Here is a 21,211-nt window from a genome sequence, read left to right on the forward strand (position 1 = left end):
GAACTTTCCTTCCCACAGTAAAGTGTTTCTGGGATGCCTTTTGGGTACATCCCTCATGAGGCTTCTTCTTCCTCGTGACAAAGTAGACTTTTACAAGCAACAATTTTTGAATCTCTCCACCCAGTCTCTAACCTTAGCAAAGGAATGTCTGAGGATTCTGGGTTTCATGGCACCTACATTTCTCATGGTTCTCTGGGCAGACTTCACATGAGAAGAATTCCGTGGTTCCTCAAATCTGTTTGGACACAATGCCCTCATCCGCTCTTCCTTCAGATTCCAGTATTGGAGTTTGTTAAAAGGGAGTTACTTTCATGGGTTCATCAGTTATCTCTCAATAGAGGTCTCACCTTCTCCCTTCCAGCTGATACCCAGTCTGTAGCCACAGATGCCTTGCAGTCCAAAAGGTTGAAAGTTCAGGGCTTGTGGAACAAACAGGACAAACTGAAAGAAATGACAGGCACAATAAATGCTGTCAAATCTTTAAAAAGTAGTATAACTGATGCAACATGTAGCATACTCACCTGAGAAGGTTGTGGGTTGTATTCTACATCATATAGATGGATTGCTGACACTGCAGTACAGCATATGGGGGGGTGCTGTATTAATGAGAGTGTATCATTCTTTGGATGAGATGCTAATTCAAGGTCCTATCAGCTTAAGTTGGTGGTAGGTTAGATGGATGTTAAAGATTCCATACTATCTATCAAATAGAGTGGGGGTCCTTTAATTAACACGACATAAAAACATAATTTACATATTTCCTGGCACATATAAATACAAATGTCTGTTTCTTGATATTTATCATTTTTCTTATAACATCATGATTGTTATTCTTCCATAATTGACTCCCACTTCTTCCATAGCCATAATCTGATTTTTTTAATATATCTGCCAAAATCCATTTCTCATTAACTGAAATTTCATTTAATCTTTCATTCCAAATAAATAATACAACATAAAATAAATTCTTATCTACCCTTCTCACATATTCTTTCTTTTTATTTCTGTAATATTGATACATAATAATATTCATATCTGTATTGTTTATGTCACGAATATTCTCAAATAAATTTACTTCACACAGCTTTTTCCAGAGTTTCACCACTTATTTTACATTTAAAAAAACATGTTCTGTTGTCTCTTCTTCCTCATAAAGCAAACACACTCTTTTAAAATTTTCTTTTTATATGCTATATTCCCCTTTACTAGTAATTTATGTATTTATTTATTATCAGTCTTAGCAAGAAATCCTTGTGCCTTACAATCTTGGCACACCACTTTTACCTTACCTAATTGGCTTTAATCATTTATTCTGGTAAATGTTCCCATGGATTTACATTATAATTTTATTTCATCTCATTATTATACCACACTCTTCTATCGTTTTTCAATATCATAATTTTTTTATTTTCCATGCTAGTATTTATTATTGATATTTTTTTTCATTTACGTATTATTTTTCTCTTTTTCTTATTCTCATCATCTCCCAGAATTATTTCTGTGTATAATTAAACATTCCCACTATTAAATTCTCATTCTGTTCCTTTACCTGCTTTAGTACTCTATATGAGTTTAAAGAAGTAGAATAAACAACTAGACATAGTAATTGTAATCTCCCTTCATCTTTACTGATATACAGCATATCTCATTTCACAGGTTTAATCTTGAACCCATATGAAAAAAAACAGCAACTGCACAATTTGTTTAGTTTACTGGGATCATATAAACATTTGTCATATATGCCATTTTTCCTATTAATTCCAAATTCACCAGATAAACATTTTTTCTGAATGTTAATGTATACGTCCTCCACAGAAAACATATTTCTTTCATTTCTTTTGTCAAACCTACCTTTCCATTATATCATAACTGCATTATTTTCCCAAATTTTATTTTCAGCAAAGATACTTTGCTCGTTGAAAAATGCAGACACCCCAGTTTTCACATCACTCGGACCATTACTTTTATCTTAATTCAAGGTCATTCACATGTCTTTGTTGTTAGCAACTACAATTATAATGTCTTCATATGTCAAAACTACCAGTATGTACAGTAATTGTTACTGTGTTTTGTTTTTAATTGCATTATCATTGTTGTGTTTTGTTTTTGATTTCAAGGTATATGATGGGAATACCACTGCTGCTTCTGTTCTGGCCCATTTGTGTGGTGATGGAGTTCCAGCACCAGTTCGCTCTACTGGTAGCACTATGTATATAAAGCTTAGGACTGATAACTCAGTGAGTGGAGGTGGATTCTTAGCAAGCTACAACCAGTGTAAGTATGGCATTCATCATCTGCACACTGCTAACATTGTGCCTTTTTCTATTTAGTATTACTAACAGCATCACTAAAATGTGGCATACAGTGGTTACTCTAAATACTTTTCAGTACAAAGTCACATTTTGATTTGCAGTCTGTTCTAAAGATAAGACTAAAGATTAGTAAATTAACCTGCTACAATACAAAGGCAACAGTATGAACCCAGCAATATCACTTGATTATCTGAGCAAAACATGTAGCCAGAAAAACGTTCCTACGTGGACCTTAAGAGAAACCCGTTCTGTGCAGTGAGTTATAACAAGCTGTGGAATGTTTAAGTATAACAGCAGCAAAGTAAAAGTAGTCCATGGGTAAATGTAATGCCGTAGTAATATAGGCCAAACAATAAAATCCGATACTTATAGGCAAAATGAAGCATAGCGAGCATATAAAATAAACAAAATCGTACATTATTTAGGTAAGCGCTCTCACCACATCAGTGTGGCTTCTTCAGATTTTAATAACATACATATATTCAATGTCCCCTTATAAAATGTTGCAAATTAAAACATCCATTGAAATATCTTGTCCCCCCATTCATTGGTGACATCATCATTCAAACTGTCTTTAAAGGCATAGCATGCTTCTTATACAAGCTTAAACATTTGAGTACTCCATCACAACATTTAAAGCGTGCCTAAACTCACAAGTAAAAATCACCTGGGTAAGCCTCTGGCTTTGAGTATAGGTTTAATAGAAACCACTTCATTAAGCCCAGCTCCCTTATCTGCCCTAAGTCTTAAAATCTATCTAAATTCTGCTCCTTCAGTCTTATTTTACCACATTACCCAATCTGGCTGTTTCCTGTATAACTTCAATCACCCTAAATTTGAAATCATGTTTAAGTCTTGTGTTCAGAACATATTTGGCTATAGAATTATTTTTATTACCACTCTCTACACTATATATGTGTTCTCTTATGCGTTCCCTAAGGGTGAGATCCGTTTTCCCTATATAGAATCTTTGACAACAAACACATCTTGCCATAGACTATATGTTTAGTATTACAGTTAGCCCTCACGCAAAATCTGTGTTGCCTACCCATATCTGGGTGTATGAATTCAAGTGAATCCATATCTATATACTCACAGTACCTACACTTACCACAAGGATGTGTCCCTTCTCACATCATATTTGTAAAAACATTGTCAATCTATGAAAAAATTATTGTGCTATCCAGATAAGTTCAAACTGGGCTTAATGAAATGGTTTCTATTAAACCTATACTCAAAGCCAGAGGCTTACCCAGGTGATTTTTACTTGTGAGTTTAGGCACGCTTTAAATGTTGTGATGGAGTACTTAAATGTTTAAGCTTGTATAAGAAGCATGCTATGCCTTTAAAGACAGTTTGAATGATGATGTCACCAATGAATGGGAGGGACAAGATATTTCATTGGATGTTTTAATCTGCAACATTTTATAAGTGGACATTGAATATATGTACGTTATTAAAATCTGAAGAAGCCACACTGATGTGGTGAAAGCGCTTACCTAAATAAAGTACGATTTTGTTTATTTTGTATGCTCGCTGTGCTTCATTTTGCCTATAAGTATCTGATTTTAATGTTTAAATATAAGTTCATATAGGTTCATAAATAAGTAATATCCTAGCCAATTTCCCTTTTGCTGCTTGAATTAAACTATCCCATTTAGTGGTAGATTGGCCTTACCCCACTCATGCATCATAATTATTCATTACACCTAGTGAGAATAACTGGAATCATACCATAGAAAATTTAAGGGGACACCATGCACGGGATAAAGCATTTGGGAGCTGTCTCTACTAGTAGTACAGAGGCCATGGGGTAAACTTTCTGTTTCCCATCCATAGATCCAAGTTGCTTTGCTTGGTTGGATCTTTCTTGTAGTTTTTACTAATTTCAGCCTGTAGAATATACATATGGGTGTGTGTGTGTGTGTGTGTGTGTATAGATACACACGCATACATACACACACACACACACACACACACACACACACACACACACACACACACACACACACACACACGCACTCATGTTGAATATTGTAAAGGAGATAAAAGAACTGGAGGTGAATCTATAAAGGGAATGCTCAAATTACATAGAAATAAATGGAATTAATGAGAATAATATGTGCAGAAAAATGTTTGCAAGGACGGAGATTTGAGGGGATGCATGAACTGAACAATGTATGTAATGTAGACTGAATGATAATTGTTAAAAAGAAAGCATATATTATGTATACTCATGAAAATAATGAAAATGTCACTATGGTTTGCTTTGTTTTGTATTAATGTATCTGTACCTATGCACTGTGTAAATTGTGATTTAATAACAATATTAAAAAAAATCTCTCCAACATCAGAGTTCAAAGCCATCAATTTTCTGGTGGACAGACTTACTTATTATCCAAATCTCATACATATATATTACTACTGAGAAGGCCATACCTTTGACTGCACAGACCTCTGTCAAAAATATGATGTTGACAGTCAATGTCTTTGCTTTTTAAAACTTTGTCCAGATCTTTGAGTCCAGGAAAATAAAACCCATCACTGCCTCCAATTCCTCCTCATCAATTTTCAAACATTTGGCCAGGCTCCACGGCACATACAGCTGGAGCTCTGATTCTGAGCCAGGTGACCAAGGTTTAATTAGCTGCCCGAGCACTGGGGAAGCCAGGCAGGGAGGGAGAGAAGTGAAAGGACGTGACCCACTTGCCTCTCACAGGGGGTGGAGGTAGGAGTTTGCATGCACACAGGGCAGTGCAGTCTGTCTAATGGAGACTGGAGTAACCACTTCTCATGCTGTGAGGAGAATGGCAAGACAACTTAGAGGCAATAATGTTTCCAGAAGTGAGTGACCTTCTCTGCAGTCAGCACATTATATGTTCCCTCCCTGGTTCCTTGCTAGCTGCACACACACACAGTAGAGATAGGGATCAAAACAGAAAAAGTTTGAACCACTCCCGATGGCTGAGTGAATGATGAACCTTCCCCACTTCATTCAGACTGGCTGATTGAGAGTGTGATAGTTAACAAGCAGTGGGGCAAAAACATGCAAAAAAATATATCTGCAAATAATTTATTGGGCTAGATGACATAATTATATTGTTATTTTTTTATGTCGAGCTGCAAACCAGATTTTGCATTTTCTAAGTTTCACTTTTATTAACAGGCTGTTGAACTCTGTCTTAGATTCAGCCATTGTATATTTGAGGTTGTTGACAGTTCTCCCAGCAATTTTTATTCCCGCATCTGATGTATCTAACCCAGCATATTCAACATATAAATCAAGTAAGTAGGGTGACAAGATATATTGCTCTTTCTTACTCATTTTCCCATCTTGAAACAGTCAGGTACATATTTGGTTCAAACTCTTGCTTATTGTTCTGCACAAATATTCCACAAGAGGTAGATAAGGTGACACAAAATCCCCTTTTTTCTAAGCTCTTGACAAAGTCTGTTATGGTCCACACAATGAGATACCTTAGACTAGTCAATAAAGTAAAAGTATATATTCTTATGGAATCCATTTGCTTTCTCCATTATCTAGTAGCTGTTTGTGATTTGATCTCTGGTGCCACTGTCCCTTCTAAAACCAGCTTGTACATCTGGCATCTGGTTTACAGGACCTTGAACATTATCATGTCACATTTGGAACTGCCACTGTTTGCTTTTGAACATATGGTTTTCTTGGCAAAAATACTGTGATGGCTCACCATTACCTTCTCTAAGAAACCATCCTTTGTCTGATCTCTTGGGTCTGTTCCATATGATTGAATTTCAAAAGATTGACTTTCACAACTTTGAACCAGCGTCTCCTCTGGAAGCCAGTATTTTTGGGGGCAAGGTGTTGGACCTTTCCTCTATGCGAAGCAATCTTGGAGTTGGTATATATGATATGCAGGGATTGTGGGGAGTGCAAGGTGCCAGATTCCAGAGGAGATGCTGGTTCATTTTTCTTAGAATTGATCTTTTGCAGTTGGATCATATCATCTTGCAGTCATATGATACAGATCTACTCTCTCTCTGCTATGGCTTTCCCATCTTGGTTGACCTTACTCTGTATAGCTCATAGCTTCACTGAGATATGAGGTAAGCATTTGTTAAGCTTTCACTTACAGTGCTGTGTAATTAAGCAGGTCACCATTTTGGTCAGTCCTATGGCTCTTTTTTCTACTTGAGTGTTTGCCTCCTTCCCCTGTAACTTAAGTAAACTGACTCTTACATTAAGAGCTATAATACTTACCTTATAGCTTTAGGACACCTTAGGAAACCTTGTAAACTGCAATAGCCTGATATTTGAACAAGTAACCCTTGTAAAAATTCCCAAAATTGTATACTGTTGGTCTGTCTTTCCTGCTAAACATAAGTGAAATTACAGTGCCGAGTGCAAGTAACATTAAAGTGCTGAGTGGAGATTTTAGGCCCTTACATTCGACTTACCTCTTGTGTGGTGTCTTGAGTCAATCAGGGTATTCCCTGTAACCACTCCTACTACCTTCTCTTTTCCCCCACCCCCCCCCTTTCCTCAAACAGGTTAAACTGCTACAATTCAGTACAGGCATCATTTTCAAATCTAGGTGCCTAGGATTTCCCTCTCTCTTCCCCCCTTGGCTGACATGGTGTGACTTAGTGTAATTTTCTTCATTGTATGGATCTTTTACTGTTTTTTGTGTAACTGAATGACCTGCTGCTAAATTCTGATTCTGCACAGACTGCTCTATTTTATTGCAGAGGCTCTATAAGTAGCTAGTGACTTTACTGAATTTCTGTAGTAATATTTGTGTTTAAACTGTAACAGTACCTAGAGAAAGTGTATAATCAGAGCTCCTACTTGCTGCATGTGTTTTTAATGTTTAAATTGCACACACACATTGAAGAAGTGCTTTTATGACCTGAATAACTGGGCTAGCTATAACTGAAATGCTTTTACTGGCAATTTTCCAGTTGTAGAATTGTGAACAATTGATTTAGTTTTTCTGGTATATCTTTAAAATCTGGCAAGCGTTTATTTACTGCATTGCTCTCTTGCTTAGGTTTCTTAGCTATAAATCTTAGTTCATTGTGAAGTGTGCTACTTTACCCCCCCCACCCTCAAACCTTTCTGAATGTATTATTATTATAAAATAACTGCCTGTTGTTGCCTTCATGCTTACCCTAGAATCTCTGCTTTTCTCTATTCCTAGTTGAACTCTACATTTACCTACAAAACGGAGTCTACAGGACTGCAATTGGTCACCATAACAAAATCAGTTTCTCTCAGCATTTAAGCAGAGTAGGTTGCACACAAAAAGCATTTGTTAAGCTTTCACTTACAGTGCTTTGTAATTAAGCAGGTCACCATTTTGGTCAGCCATAGGGCTCTTTTTTCTACTTGAGTGTTTGCCTCCTTCCCCTGTAACTTAAGTAAACTAACTCTTACAATAAGAGCTATAATACTTACCTTATAGCTTTAAGACACTTTAGGAAACCATGTAAACTGCAATAGCCCTGCTACGTTCACCTTTCCTACGCTCGGGCTCTCTTCGCTCCCCTCCCTGCCCCCAATTTCCTCGTGCACCCAGTACCTCTAAATTTATAGTACTATAGCCACTCCCCCATTTTCTAGATCTTATCTGCTTTCATCTGGGATAATTCCTCCCACCCCCATTCTTCTACCTACATTTTAATAGCACCTATTAGCTTTCATCTGGCATTCTCCCATCCCCCTTCCAGTACCTTTACCTCACCACTCTATCTTCTGGTGTTTCATCACCAGGTAAAACACTACCCCTCTTGTTCTCACCATACCTCCTTACCTTGTATGAAAACCAGCTTCTCACGGGATTTCAGATCCCGAAAGGCCATGCTATTACCCCAGCTGTAAATCCTCCCACCTTCAACCATACTTACAGTACCAGGTCCTATCCAACATCTTGTTCAGTCTATCAACATCTCAACCCCAGGCACATTAGTTCTAGATCCAAACACTACCACAAACTAATAAACAAATTCCTGAAGTTCCTCACCAAGTATAGACTTAACCTAATACTTGGTGGTGATATTCACCCCAACCCTGGCCCACCCACTTCAGATACACATACCCCCTCTACTTGCAATCTAAGCTACAAACCTACAATTAATAGGCCAACTAACTCTCTCCTAGCCTGTCATCTGAATATTAAAAACATTAATAATAAGGTACATGAATTGCATGCACCTCTGGATGTCCACTCCCCTGAGATTCTGTTTTTCTGAAACCTGGTTAAAAACTAATGCTACAGACAATGAAGTGTTACCTCCTGGGTGCAACATACACAGGCTGGATCGTGCTTCCAGGAAGGGGGTTGGGATAGCTGTACTCTATAAATCTGAGTTGAATGTCACCATAGATGTAATACAACCACCTCAGAATAATAACTTAGAGATTCTTGCCACCAAATTGCAACTTAATAAAAATAAATGCATTAATATCATCTGTATGTACATTCCCCCAGGTAACAATATATCTACACTTGAAGATATCCTGCACTGGCTATCATGTCACTACCCCCAAGAAACCCTACTACTTGGAGACTTTAACCTAGACTGGGGCACCTGTTCCTCAGAATCCCCAAACACCCATATTAACCTGCATGCATTTACACAAATCATATCCACCCCTACCAGGATAGGTAAACCCAACCAAAAAGAAAGCATACTTGACTGGGTACTCATAAATAGTCACCCCCAACTGTACACCTCTGGTACCCTCCCTGATGGCCTAAGCAATCACCTTCTCACATATGTAATTAAGCGCAAAGCCATTAATTCCCAACAACCTTTACTCAGAAAGGTTAGAAACAATAAAAACTTTGACCCTGCCAAATTCCAACAAGAATTAAACTCATGTAATTGGTCTATTCTAAAACACCTTCACTTAGAGGAAGCAGTAGCATACTTTAACAACAAATTCCTTGAGATCCTTGATTTGCATGCACCTGTTCGTTCAAAGAGAACAAAGGCAAAACTGCACCATGGCTTTCTAGAGTCTAAATTCAAAATTACCCTTAGAAACAAAGCATGGGCTTCATGGCATTCTTCTAAAGACCCCCAAGATCACATTAAATACAGGCAATCCAGGAACGAAACTAAAAAATCCATTTTACAAGACAAAAAACAATACTACTGTAATTTACAGACAGTAAATCAAAATAACCCTCAGAAGTTTTGGGCAGGTTTAAATAATCTACTACATCCTGGACAAACTTCAACCCCAATCCCTGCTGCTACTATTGAAAACCCCCCTGAAGATGTTTCTGACAGTTTTAACCGATTCTTTACTGAGACAATTCAAGCCCTAGCTAGCCAACTACTTCCTGTCTTCCCTGGTCCTGAAAGTACCACCCCTAGAAACCTACTCGCGTTCAGCTTCCAACCAGTCGCCACTTCACTTATCCGTACCTTGAACAAAAAATTAAAACCCACTACACTTTCTGCTGATCAACTCCCTGCCAAGTACCTACAAAAATCAGCTGATGCTATTGCTTACCCCGTCTCAATACTAATCAATCGAACCATAGTAGAAGCTAAAATTCCCACCATCTGGAAAATATCCTATGTAATCCCACTTCACAAAGGAGGCAGCTCTACTGAATTCTCCAATTATAGGCCAATTGCTATACTCTCTCCACTTGCAAAGATTATGGAAAAATGTATTCATAGACGACTCATGCACCACCTAATCCAGAATTACCTTATGGCAGACACTCAGCATGGCTTCTGTCCTCATCACATCACTACTTCAGCCCTCCTAGCCTTTACCAACACCATAAACTATAATCGCAACAATAATTATATATCCTCAGCCCTCTTCTTGGATCTTTCCAAGGCATTCAATATGGTTGATCACCAACTTTTAATCCACACACTGCAAACATTCTGTCTAGATACTAGAGCTCTTCACTGGTTTCAGTCCTACCTGCATGGTTGACAGCAGGCTGTCCTCTGGCATAACAAACTCTTTAAACTTCTACCTAACACCCTTGGAGTACCACAAGGCTCTATACTAGGGCCCGTGCTGTTCTCCATCTTCATTAACCACCTTTATACTGTCATCCCAAAAGTCAGCTGTATCCAATATGCTGATGACTCTACTCTGATTTGCCCAGCCACATCTCCAATAGAGTTATGGTCAGCTACCCAGACCACCTTTAATACAATAGAAAACTGGCTTTCTGAACGTCGTCTGATCCTAAATCCCAAAAAAACTAAAATGCTGTTATTTTCACCAACACGTAGGTCTACCGCTTTCACCTTTACCATAAATTCAAATGATGGCACAATAATCTCCCCTGACCCCTCTACAAAACTATTAGGTGTCGCCATAGATAATAATCTAAAATTCGACCTACATGCTAACCAAACTATCAAAACCATCAATAAAAAATTAGGGTCACTTTACAGAATAAAAGCCTTCCTAACCCCTCCAGCTAAAATTGCCATAGCTCGCTCTCACCTTCTTTCAACCCTTCTGTATGCATCCCCTCTACTCTTGAATTTAAACAAGACTGCCCTTAACAAACTCTCAGTTTGTTACAACCACATTGCCAGGTTTGACACTGGGCTGCCTTTTAGGACACATCATTGCATCAATCTAAATTAGCTTGGGTGGCTTGAACTACCCAGCCTAATCCAGTATAACCAACTGATTATGGCCTATAAACTCCTCTATAATCTGGACAATACTCCTGCACTTAAAAATATTATCACCCCCTATAACAATCCTAGACCGCTTCGATCCTCTAACAAACTACTAATTCAGACTAGCAAAATTAATAACACAGCTGGTGACTCTCTCTTTGCAAACTCTGTAAGTAGACCCTGGAAGTTTCTTCCAGCTGATATTACCTTACTTTCTACCTTAGGTCGATTTAAAACTAGACTCAAACAACATTTGACACTTAACTGGCTATGTCAATGTATCAAGCCTGGATAACTCTCTCTAGAATGTGTAAAAATCTGTTAACCAGCTTACTGTGTAATTTAATTTAATCCTGATTTACGCTTGGGATTAACTCTAACCTGTGGAACTTGTTTAACTTGCTTACTTATGTAATCACTAAAAATAGTCTGTTTGTTCATAGGTTGGTACTAGGCTATCAGCCCTAGGGCCTATACAAGCCTAGCCATAACAATTCCCTGGCTATTTCTTCCCACACTATTTACTTCCCTGGACCCCTGTCTAGCAGGGTGACTGACGTGATCCCCGGGGTGAATTTCCTTTCTCCCATCCAATCATCAAGGTTCCTTTTGAAGAGGGCCAAAGAGGTGCTCTGCTTGACATGTATGGGCAGTCTATTCCAGAGTCTGGGGAGTCTCTGGGTCAGGAACCTATCCCTCCAGCATGTTTTGTTTATTGTGATGACAAGATTTACATCCCTGGAGTGTGTGGCTCTGAGCGATTGGGATTTCTTTAAGTGTAGCATGTCCAACAGCTCTGGGTTTGACATTGCCTTGTATGTTAAGCAGAGATCGCCTTGGAGTAGATGATATGTGACAGAGTATAGCTGGAGTTTTTTAAGGCGGTCAGCATAGGGCATCTGCTTTAGGCCTGTGATTCTTTTAGTGAGGTATTTCTGCGGCCTTTCCAGTTGTTGCAGATGTCTTGAGAGGTACATACCAAATGGGGCGTTGTATTCTATAATGGGTCTAATGAGGGATGAGTACAGTGGGACATTTTTGTCATGTTTGTAATATGTAATGCTGGAATTATGTAATGCTGTATCTGCTTACTCTTGGAGCTTTTCTCCCCGGGCCTCCGCTGAAATTGGACATGCATCCAGTCAGACTATCCCAGTCAACAAATGTAAAATAAAAATAAATAAAATAAAAATATACAAGCACCTTCACCTGAACAAGATAATGGTCCAGAAAGAGGACTATATCAGTAATATAGAAATGAAATATACAAATGGTAACATATTTGTTTGTTATAGAGATTTTTTTCAGAATGCCTGGATGGCCATGTTTTCTTACTATCTGTTGTTCAGGAATGAAAAGGCATGCTGTTTAGAAATATGCACTGTGGGAAGGGTAGGGCAATACTTTGTGGAAGTCTGCATACAAAATAGTACACAATTTAAAAAGCTTGTACATATATATATATATATATATATATATATACGCACACACACACACACACACACACACACACACACACACACACACACACACACACACACACACACGCAAACACACCTTAGTGTTGTCTATTGTACATAAATTTATTCACTTTAATTTTTATGGTTTATTGCTTATTGATTAATATTTTTAACCTTTTCCAGTTTGCCAGGGAGTAGTTATCAGCAATCGTTTCCAAGGCCTTGTGGAGAGTCCAAATTATCCAGGTCTCTATCCCCATGGAGCTTTTTGTAACTGGACTATTCAAGTTACAAGTAGCAATACCATTAACTACACCTTTAATGCGTTTAACCTGGAAAATCATGCATCTTGCAACTTTGATTATGTTAAGGTAAGGCACTCCTAAAATGAATTGCATAAGCCTTTTTCAGGTAAAGATTTTCTAACTCATGAAGTCCTCCTATGTGAATGGTTAGTCTCTTCTTTTCTGTCATATATTTTTTACAAAGATTTTTGAAAAGTTAAATGTGTTATAAATTTGTAATTTCACCAGCTGAGGAGGTGGTCCATACTTTAGCCATAGTTTTACAGCATACTTCATGCACAAGTGTCTAAAGTAAATGAAGATTTTGGTCAGTGAATGTATGTGGTAAACCATGGCTGCATCAGTAAAAGAAAAAAAGAGAAACGTGTTTTCTTTATTTTAGGCTCTTCTTCAGAAATACACATAGGAGATTTGCACCAAATGGAAATAAATCAACCTGTCACTGTCTAGACTGTTACAGAATTGAAAGATTTGTAACCTTTTACAAGCTTGGGAAGCAGATTGTTGCTGGCTTTGTTGCAAATTGCTGTGGTTATACTCTGATATCAATCCCTGATGAAGAAGGCAATCTGAAGCCTGCAGTCCAAATGTCTTCTTGGCTTCTTCCCATTCCAGCACCTTTCCCTCTCTATTTGTTCCCAGTACATTGGTTCCTTTGCCAGCTTCCTCCAGTAAAATCCAGTTCCATCTTGTCTATTCTCTGTACCCCTAATTGCAGTAATCCATACTGGCAGAACCTCCTTTCTCCATTCCCATGTTGGCTTAGTTTTGTTAATGTAAATGTTTTATATACTCTGCAATGTCTCTGGAACTCCTCTTGGGTTTTACATTTTGTGTCATATAGTTCTTGAGGTTTTCCAGCTTGTGCCTGTTGGAGGTTTCCTTGACTGTTCTGCTTAGTTTTTGTTAGTACTTGTTTCTGCTTTGTAAATATAATATTCTGTATGAATGTCATTATTCTTAAAGATCTGCATCCAAAATCCCAGTCTCTCTCCTTATTTCTTAAATTATCCCCTTGTGTCATCATCATCACCATCCTTTTCCACTTTGAATTGTAGCTTTCTGCTTTTGTTATGTGTAAGAGCTGTAACTATGTTGCTCTAAATTATCCCCTCACATCATGTAATCCTTAACCTCCTTGTTCTACTGGAACGATCAACTTATTCCACCCTCTTCCCCTCCCAGAAAAAATTCCTTCAATTACTATCCACAACTTTTCCTCTGGTTGATAAAATATGCATGACCTGTGTATAAAACCAAAGGGACTAAAAACATTTTTACTGCTTGTATCTTACTATCCATATCCATAGGCAAGAGCTTCCAGGTTCTCAGTTTTTGTATTACCTTTTGTTTACTCTCTTCCCACATGTCCTTAGCTGTCTTAATAGCATCCTTTTTAAACCATACTCCTATATACCTAATTTTATCATATCCCCATAAATATGGGCATTGCTGAACCAATTCATGTGTGAGAACAAAATTTACAGCTATAGCCTTTGTTTTATCTTTATTAATTTTATATTCCCCCAAAAACTGAGATGTCCTTTTCTGGAGTTATCAGGTACAAAATAATACCATCTGCAAATAAAGTCAACTTTTCTTGAATATCATACCAATTACATCGTTGAATTTCCAAGTCACTTATTTTCTTTCCCATTGGTTCTAATTGTAATGAAAGTAATACAGGAGAAAGAGAACATGCCTACCTGGTTCCTTTGTTCAAACTGTTCATAGTTTCATCGTTTCATAGTATAGTACTAGGCTATCTGCCCTGGGGCATTTGTAAGCCTAGCCATAGTGATGTGGCTTTTGCCACCCCATGAAATGGTACAAAAATGTACAGAATAAATTTAGAATACTGTGCCTCTGTCTAGTAGTGACACAATGAAGGTCCCCTTATATAATATAATTAGTTTACTGTGCCCCTGTCTAGCAGTGACATAGATGTGACCCCTGGGGTAAACATACGATCTCCCATCCACTCATCAAGATTTCTCTTGAAGAGAGTCAGTGAGAGTCTCTGCCTAATATGAACTGGGATCTTGTTCCAAAGCATGGGAAGCCTCTGGGTTATGAATCTATCCCTCCAGCATGTCCTATTCATACTTGTGCCGAGGTTTAAGTCTTTAGCTCTCGTGGTCCTGATGGATTTGGATTTTTTGAGGTGGAGCATGTCCATCAGTTCCTGACTGGACATGGCCTTGTACATCAGGCACAGATCACCTCTGAGCAGGCGGTATGCTACTGAATAGAGCTGAAGTTTCTTTAGTCTGACAGAATAAGACATATGTTGGAGACCCTTGATCCTCTTGGTGAGGTACTTTTGTGGTCTCTCCAGCTGTTGCAAATGCCGGGTGAGGTACATACCAAATGGGGCATTGCACTCAATCATGGGTCTGATGAGGGAGGAATATAGGGGTACAATGACATCCTTGGATCTGGATGTGAATCCCTTCATGATGAGGTGTGCAAGGTAGAATGTTTTTCTAACCACTTTGGCAACGTGGGTGTCAAATGAGAGGTCGCTGTCGACTTGGGTCCCTAGGTCTCTGATTACTTTTCCATACTCAGTGGGTTGCTGTCTATGTGATAATTTGTGGGTACTTTGTTTTTCCCAAAGGGGATGACTATACATTTTTTGGCATTTAGTTTAAGGTCGTGACTCCGGCACCAGTTGTCCATTTCTGTGAGGCCTTTTTGTAGGATGTATGTGTCTGCTGGTGTATCGACTATGGCGCCTAGTTTGCAGTCATTTGTGAACTTTGTCAACCACAGCCCTCCCATGTTTGCTTTAACATCTGAGAAATAAATGCCGAACAAGAGGGGTCCCAGGACAGATCCCTGTGGGACACCACTTGTGACTGGCTTTGAGTCTGACATTGCTCCAGCGATTTTAACTTTATGGGTTCTGTCCTTTAGCCAGTTTGCAACCATTCTAGTGACATAAGGGTTTACTTTTAAGCTGTTGAGCTTATCTATGATGCCTGAGTGGGGTATTGTGTCAAAGGCCTTAGCCAAGTCGAGGTATGCGGTATGGACTGCTTTGCCCTCATCAATGGCTCTAGTGACTGTTTCAAAAAAGTCAACCAGGTTTAAAAGGCAGGATCTGCCCTTTACAAAGCCGAACTGGGTGGGGTCAAGTGTCTGTAGGTCCCCTATGTCTCTGTTTATGAGTTCCATAATGATTCTTTCCATAGCTTTGCAGACCAGGCTGGTTAAGCTTATGGGGTGGTAGTTTCCAGGGTCTGTAAAGGCACCCCCCTTGTGGAGTGGGACCACTGTTGCTGTACGTCAATGTTCAGGTACATATCCCGAAGTGAGGCTAAGGTTAAATAGTATTTTTATGTGTGGGTTTAGCTCCTCTTGGAGTTCCCGTAACACGCAACCCGGGATACCATCAGGTCCCATTGATGCTGTGTTTTTTGCTTTGTTTAGGGCGGTTCTCACTTGGACATCTGAGATGACAGGGAGATTACATTCAGCTGGGATAAGTATTTCTTCTTTTGGGGATGAGGGAGGGGAGAAATTTGCACTGAACCTGTCAGCCAGAATGTTGGCAATATCTGTGGGTTCAGTGTATTTTTTGTTGCTGTGAACCAACTCTGAGCATATCTGAGGGTTTCCACCCAGGTTTCTAACATAGCTGAAGAAGGCTTTGTGGTTATCTTTAGTGTCCTTAGCGATTTTTCTCTCAAAGTTGGCCTTGGATGTTTTTATGAGAGAATGTAGCTTTCTGCTAATGTTGATCAGAGATGTCTTCCCTTCATGGGATTTTGCTCTGACGTGCAGTAGCTTCCTTCTTTTGTTATACAATTTGTTTATGGCTGAGGTCCACCAGGCAGGAAGCTTACCTTTGGTGGAGAGGGACTTGGATTTATTTGGGATTGCATGATCCATGCATTCTTGGAGATGTCCATAGAAAGCATTTGTGAAGGATTCGGCATTGTGGGATGTGGTGTCCACTGGCACAGTGGGCTTAAAGGATACCATCTCAGTCTTAAGAAGAGTAAAGTCTGCTTTTGAGAAGTTTTTCACTGTGGTCTTTTGTGCTGGGGGTGGAGGTGGGATATGCATATCCAGGGTGATTAGTTTGTGGTCAGATCTCACTAGTGAGGGGTAAACTTCCGGTGTGGAGCATTTTGTCCCCATGTTTGTGATGATCAGGTCTAGTATATTATCTCCCCTAGTGGGAGAGGAGACTAGGTGTTCCAGTGCATTTGAATTTATGAATTCCAGGAACCTTTGGGCTAGGGTATTAGGGCTAGAATAATGTAGCCAATCTATGTTTGGGTAGTTGAAGTCTCCCATTATGATGGTATTTTACGATACATTCATATCCTCCAATGTCTTCAGGAAGGCTGAGTGGGGTTCTTGAGATTGGGAGGGTGGTCTGTAACATGCTACCAGTTGTATAGCAGTTTTGCCTATGGTTAGTTGCACCTGTATGGTCTCTGATGCTTCATGTGTTGCTACTAACCTGGAGGTGTGGGTGTCCTTGATGAATATGGACACTCCCCCTCCCTTTGTGGTTTGGCCTGGGTTTTGGGGCCAAAAAGCATGATACGAGGTATAGCCTGGTAGCGCTGGGGTGCTCTCAGGAGCCTTGAACCAGGTATCAGTTACTGCACAGACGTCGATGTTCTCCATGCTGAGGAGTGCATCAAGTGCCTGCATCTTGAGATTTAGACTTCTGGCATTGAGCAGCATTACCCTTAGTTTTTTCCATTTTTATTTTCTAAGGAGGTGGGTTTGTCTTTTGAGCCTTGCCTAAAAAAGGCACTATGGGGGTGGCAAGAGCCGTAGCCAATATCCGGAAGCCCAGTGGTGACAGGTGTAAGCCATCCCTTGCGAAGCAGCGTGGCTTGTCCAACATGTCATCCCAGGCAGACAGACATTGGATCCCCTTAGAATGGCACCAGTACTTGAGCCAATTATTAAAGCTGATCATCTTGTCTTTGTATTGTGGTATCATTCTTGGTGAGGGCAAGATGCTGCTCAGGGACAGGGTCATACCAGCCTGGGCTACATAATCGGAGAGCTCCTCTATGTCTCTTTTCATGTAGTCCAGTGAGGTACGTCTCAGGTCATTCACACCAGCATGGACAATGACAGAGTCATATTTGTACTTGCTTTGGAGTGACTTGAGTGCGTGTGTTATGTGGTGGATCCTAGCTCCCGATAGACAGCTCACAGTCACCTTCTCCTTGTTCAGCCTGGTCAGTGGGACATCAGTGTGTCTGACTATAGAGTCGCCTATTACTAGTGTATCAGGCAAGGTGTTTGGCCTTAAGGGCTGTGATTGGTTGACACACTGATTTATTGAAGTATGTGTTGCATGTGTTTTGTTTTGAGGTGTTGGATTTTTGGATGTCTGCTTTGGGAGCCTCTGTTGTTTTGGTAAGTTTTTTATTAGAGCCTCCGAGTATGTCTTTGTGTTTTTATGTGTTTGGTTTGCAGTTGTGGTAGGTCTATGTGGGACTGGGATTGTTGTGTGTGTGGTTACCATCTCCTCCTGTCTGGTCATGCCAGCCCTGAGTTGAGAGAGTTCAGCCTCCAGTTTGGCTATATAGTTGCATCTCTCACATGTATTTGTGTTTGTTGGGAGGAGGAGGGGGTTGTCTGTGTACATGAGACAATTGTAGCATTGTCTCAAGATACCCAGATTGTCCAGCTAAACTGGAGAGGACGCCAGTAATCTACCACTCGACATGCTAGAACAGTATAAGGGAGTGCTGTACCTTTAAGGGAAGTGGATATTCACAGGGGTGGTAAGTAGATGTAGTGCTTTACTTAGTACGAGAGTGCTTACTTAGTAGAGAAGTATTGAGAACAAGTGCTAGGCTTATAATATAGTGAGTAGTCTGATTATACTAAGAGTAGAGCTTCCTTAAGGGAAAATTTGAAGAGCAGACCTGGCGGAGCCAGAAGAAGTTTAACCTTGTTTAACCGGCTCTGCGCTATGCGCACAACCACGCAAAGCCGTGAAAATGCGGATTTTAAACAGTGAACTACAAAAGAGCTAGAAATGGTCCAAAACAACCAATCACCACAGCTTCTTGTGCTGAGATCTCTTCCTACAGGGACGGGTAGGCCGCTCAAGGCTCCCCACTCTCACCGGCGAGCAAAGAAACTTCCTTCTATCTAAGTAAGGTAATGGACAACACAGGAACTACACCACAGCCCAGAATACAGCAATGCCTGTAAACTGGTCTAAACTAGTCGAGGAGAGGTGGGAAAACAAGGATTATTTTTTTGTTTTTTTGTTTTTTTGATAGAAATACACAGAGAATGCAGAAACAGTGATAACTCAGTTACACAGGCTAGCACACTTTAGTGGGCAGCCTCAACAGTTAAATTAAACAAACAAACAAATAAACTTTCGATGAAATTCGACTAAAATGCAACTTTAAGTGCAGATTTTAAAATAATCCAGCAAACAGTTAAAAAAACAGTTCAAGCTAGTTCAGGGTAAGCTACAGAAGCTATTCCAAGTGAAAAAAAAGCAAAAGATACTTAAATCCAGAAATTAGTCACTTTTCTGAGTTCCCAGCTGCTAGGACCACTCTGCAGGACCACGAGGAGCTTGTCTGAGCAGTATAGCCAGAAAAAAATGCCCAGAGGCGGATTTTAAACAGTGAACTACAAAAGAGCTAGAAATGGTCCAAAACAACCAATTACTACAGCTTCTTGTGCTGAGGTCACTTCCTACAGGGACAGGTAGGCTGCTCAAGGCTCCCCACTCCCACTGGTGAGCAAAGAAACTTCCTTCTATCCAAGTAAGGTAATGGACAACACAGGAACTACACCACAGCCCAGAATACAGCAATGCCTGTAAACTGGTCTAAACTAGTCGAGGTTCAGACTCAACTTATCAAGAAGAACCCTCCCACTTTGATTTTTGCTTCTGATCCCTCATATATCCTCCTAATTAACCTTAGTATTATATCGGGAAATGCAAATACTTCCATTGTCTAGCTTACTCTGTTGAATGCTTTCTCTGCATCTAGAGTTACCAACAAAAGTGTATTTTCTTACATTCTGCTTTCCTCTCGATCATCATTGTTCAAACCACATTAATCCATATCCATCAATTTGGCAGCACTGTTTCCATTCTTTTAGGCATTATAGACAAAGACACTTTATAAGATTTAGAATTGAAATTGGCTTATATGAAGCAGGATCTGATGGTTCTTTGCTGTCTTTAGGTGTTACTAGCACCACAGCTTTTTCTGGGATGTTGCTGCTTCCCCTCCTGTTAATATACTGTTAAACAAAACCTTCCAGATTTTTATCCCTTTCTTCCCTCCTAGTTTACATACTTCCATTGGAATGCTATCTTTTCCTGGAGACTTTCCTACAGATTGGTTATACATAAACAGTTTAATCTCATCTCCTCCTGTCTTAACTATTGTTGAGTCTCATCTACTTCTAACCTTGCCTTATTTAAGTCTTCCATAAATATTTCCATTTGTGCTTTTTCTTGATTTCCCCACTTCTGTGCTTTATACAAATTTTCATGAAATTTCTAAAATATTTCTAATACCTCTACAGGATCTTTGGTTATTTTTCTTGTTTTGGTTCCCTAAGTTTAGCAACAACCATGTCTATATCCTGTTGTCTAAGTCATTGTGCCAGAAGTTTTTGTGTTCTGGAATTAATATCACAAAACAGTTGCTTAACAGCAATCTTTCTAAACACATGTATATTATTCAGGTAGTCGCTTCTTTCCTCTTTAGCACTCTGCAGTTGCTCCTCTTCTTGTTCTGTAAGATTCCCATTATTCTGTGATATTTTAAAATTTTCAGCCCGTCTAAGTAATTCTCATTAATTCTTAACCATATATCTTTTTCTTTTATTTTTTACCCAATTTTTAAACTCTGGTGTAATTTCTGTCTTCCTTAATAACTCCCAGATAATTTCCACTACCAATTCCATAAATGTGTTTCTTTTTAATTTAACAGGTAGGTGAGAAGTGCCAGTGTATCATCTTTACTTCATTATCCTGCATTTTTATCTTATTAATTATTGGGACATCATCTGAAATATTTATTGGATGTGTGTCATAGTTCTCAAATGCACATGTTCCTGTGAAATGCAATTTTTGAGTCTAGCTCATTTACTGTACCTTGGAGAGAGAGTTGTCACCTTTTCAAATGCCCCAAGTGGGACATGTTCTGTAGAAATGTCAGATTTTCCAGGACAAAGCATACCTACATCCGTGCATTGTACAGATCTTTACTTTTTTGCACAAATAAAAGCTTATTCTAGTAACATTTGAATTGCTTATGCTACTTCACATAACATATAGAAGTTTCATATATAAAATAACTTTATGCAACTATTAAAGAAAACTTAGGAAATATTTTTGTCCTGAAATCTCAGGACATTTGCTATTTTTTGATTTTTTTTCACAGGACACAACTGCCTAAAGAAGGACTGTCCCTTGCAAAGTGGGACAGGTGGTAACCCTACTTGGAGA

The 21,211-nt window shown here is 39.2% G+C and overlaps 1 protein-coding gene across 1 annotated transcript in view; it reads left to right on the forward strand.

The window, feature by feature from the left end:
• The window catches only part of LOC122792709 (cubilin-like), a 3,134,001-nt gene that overhangs the window by 1,180,081 nt on the left and 1,932,709 nt on the right, over positions 1-21,211 (forward strand). The window contains exons 26-27 of the mRNA XM_044060295.1: positions 2,118-2,274; positions 12,611-12,798. Coding sequence (XP_043916230.1) covers positions 2,118-2,274; positions 12,611-12,798 — 345 coding nt within the window. The remainder of the gene's footprint in view (positions 1-2,117; positions 2,275-12,610; positions 12,799-21,211) is intronic.

This window comes from Protopterus annectens, chromosome 2.part0 (assembly GCF_019279795.1).
Source record: "Protopterus annectens isolate FY-2018-M chromosome 2.part0, PAN1.0, whole genome shotgun sequence".
Classification (NCBI taxonomy): Eukaryota; Metazoa; Chordata; order Ceratodontiformes; family Protopteridae; genus Protopterus; species Protopterus annectens.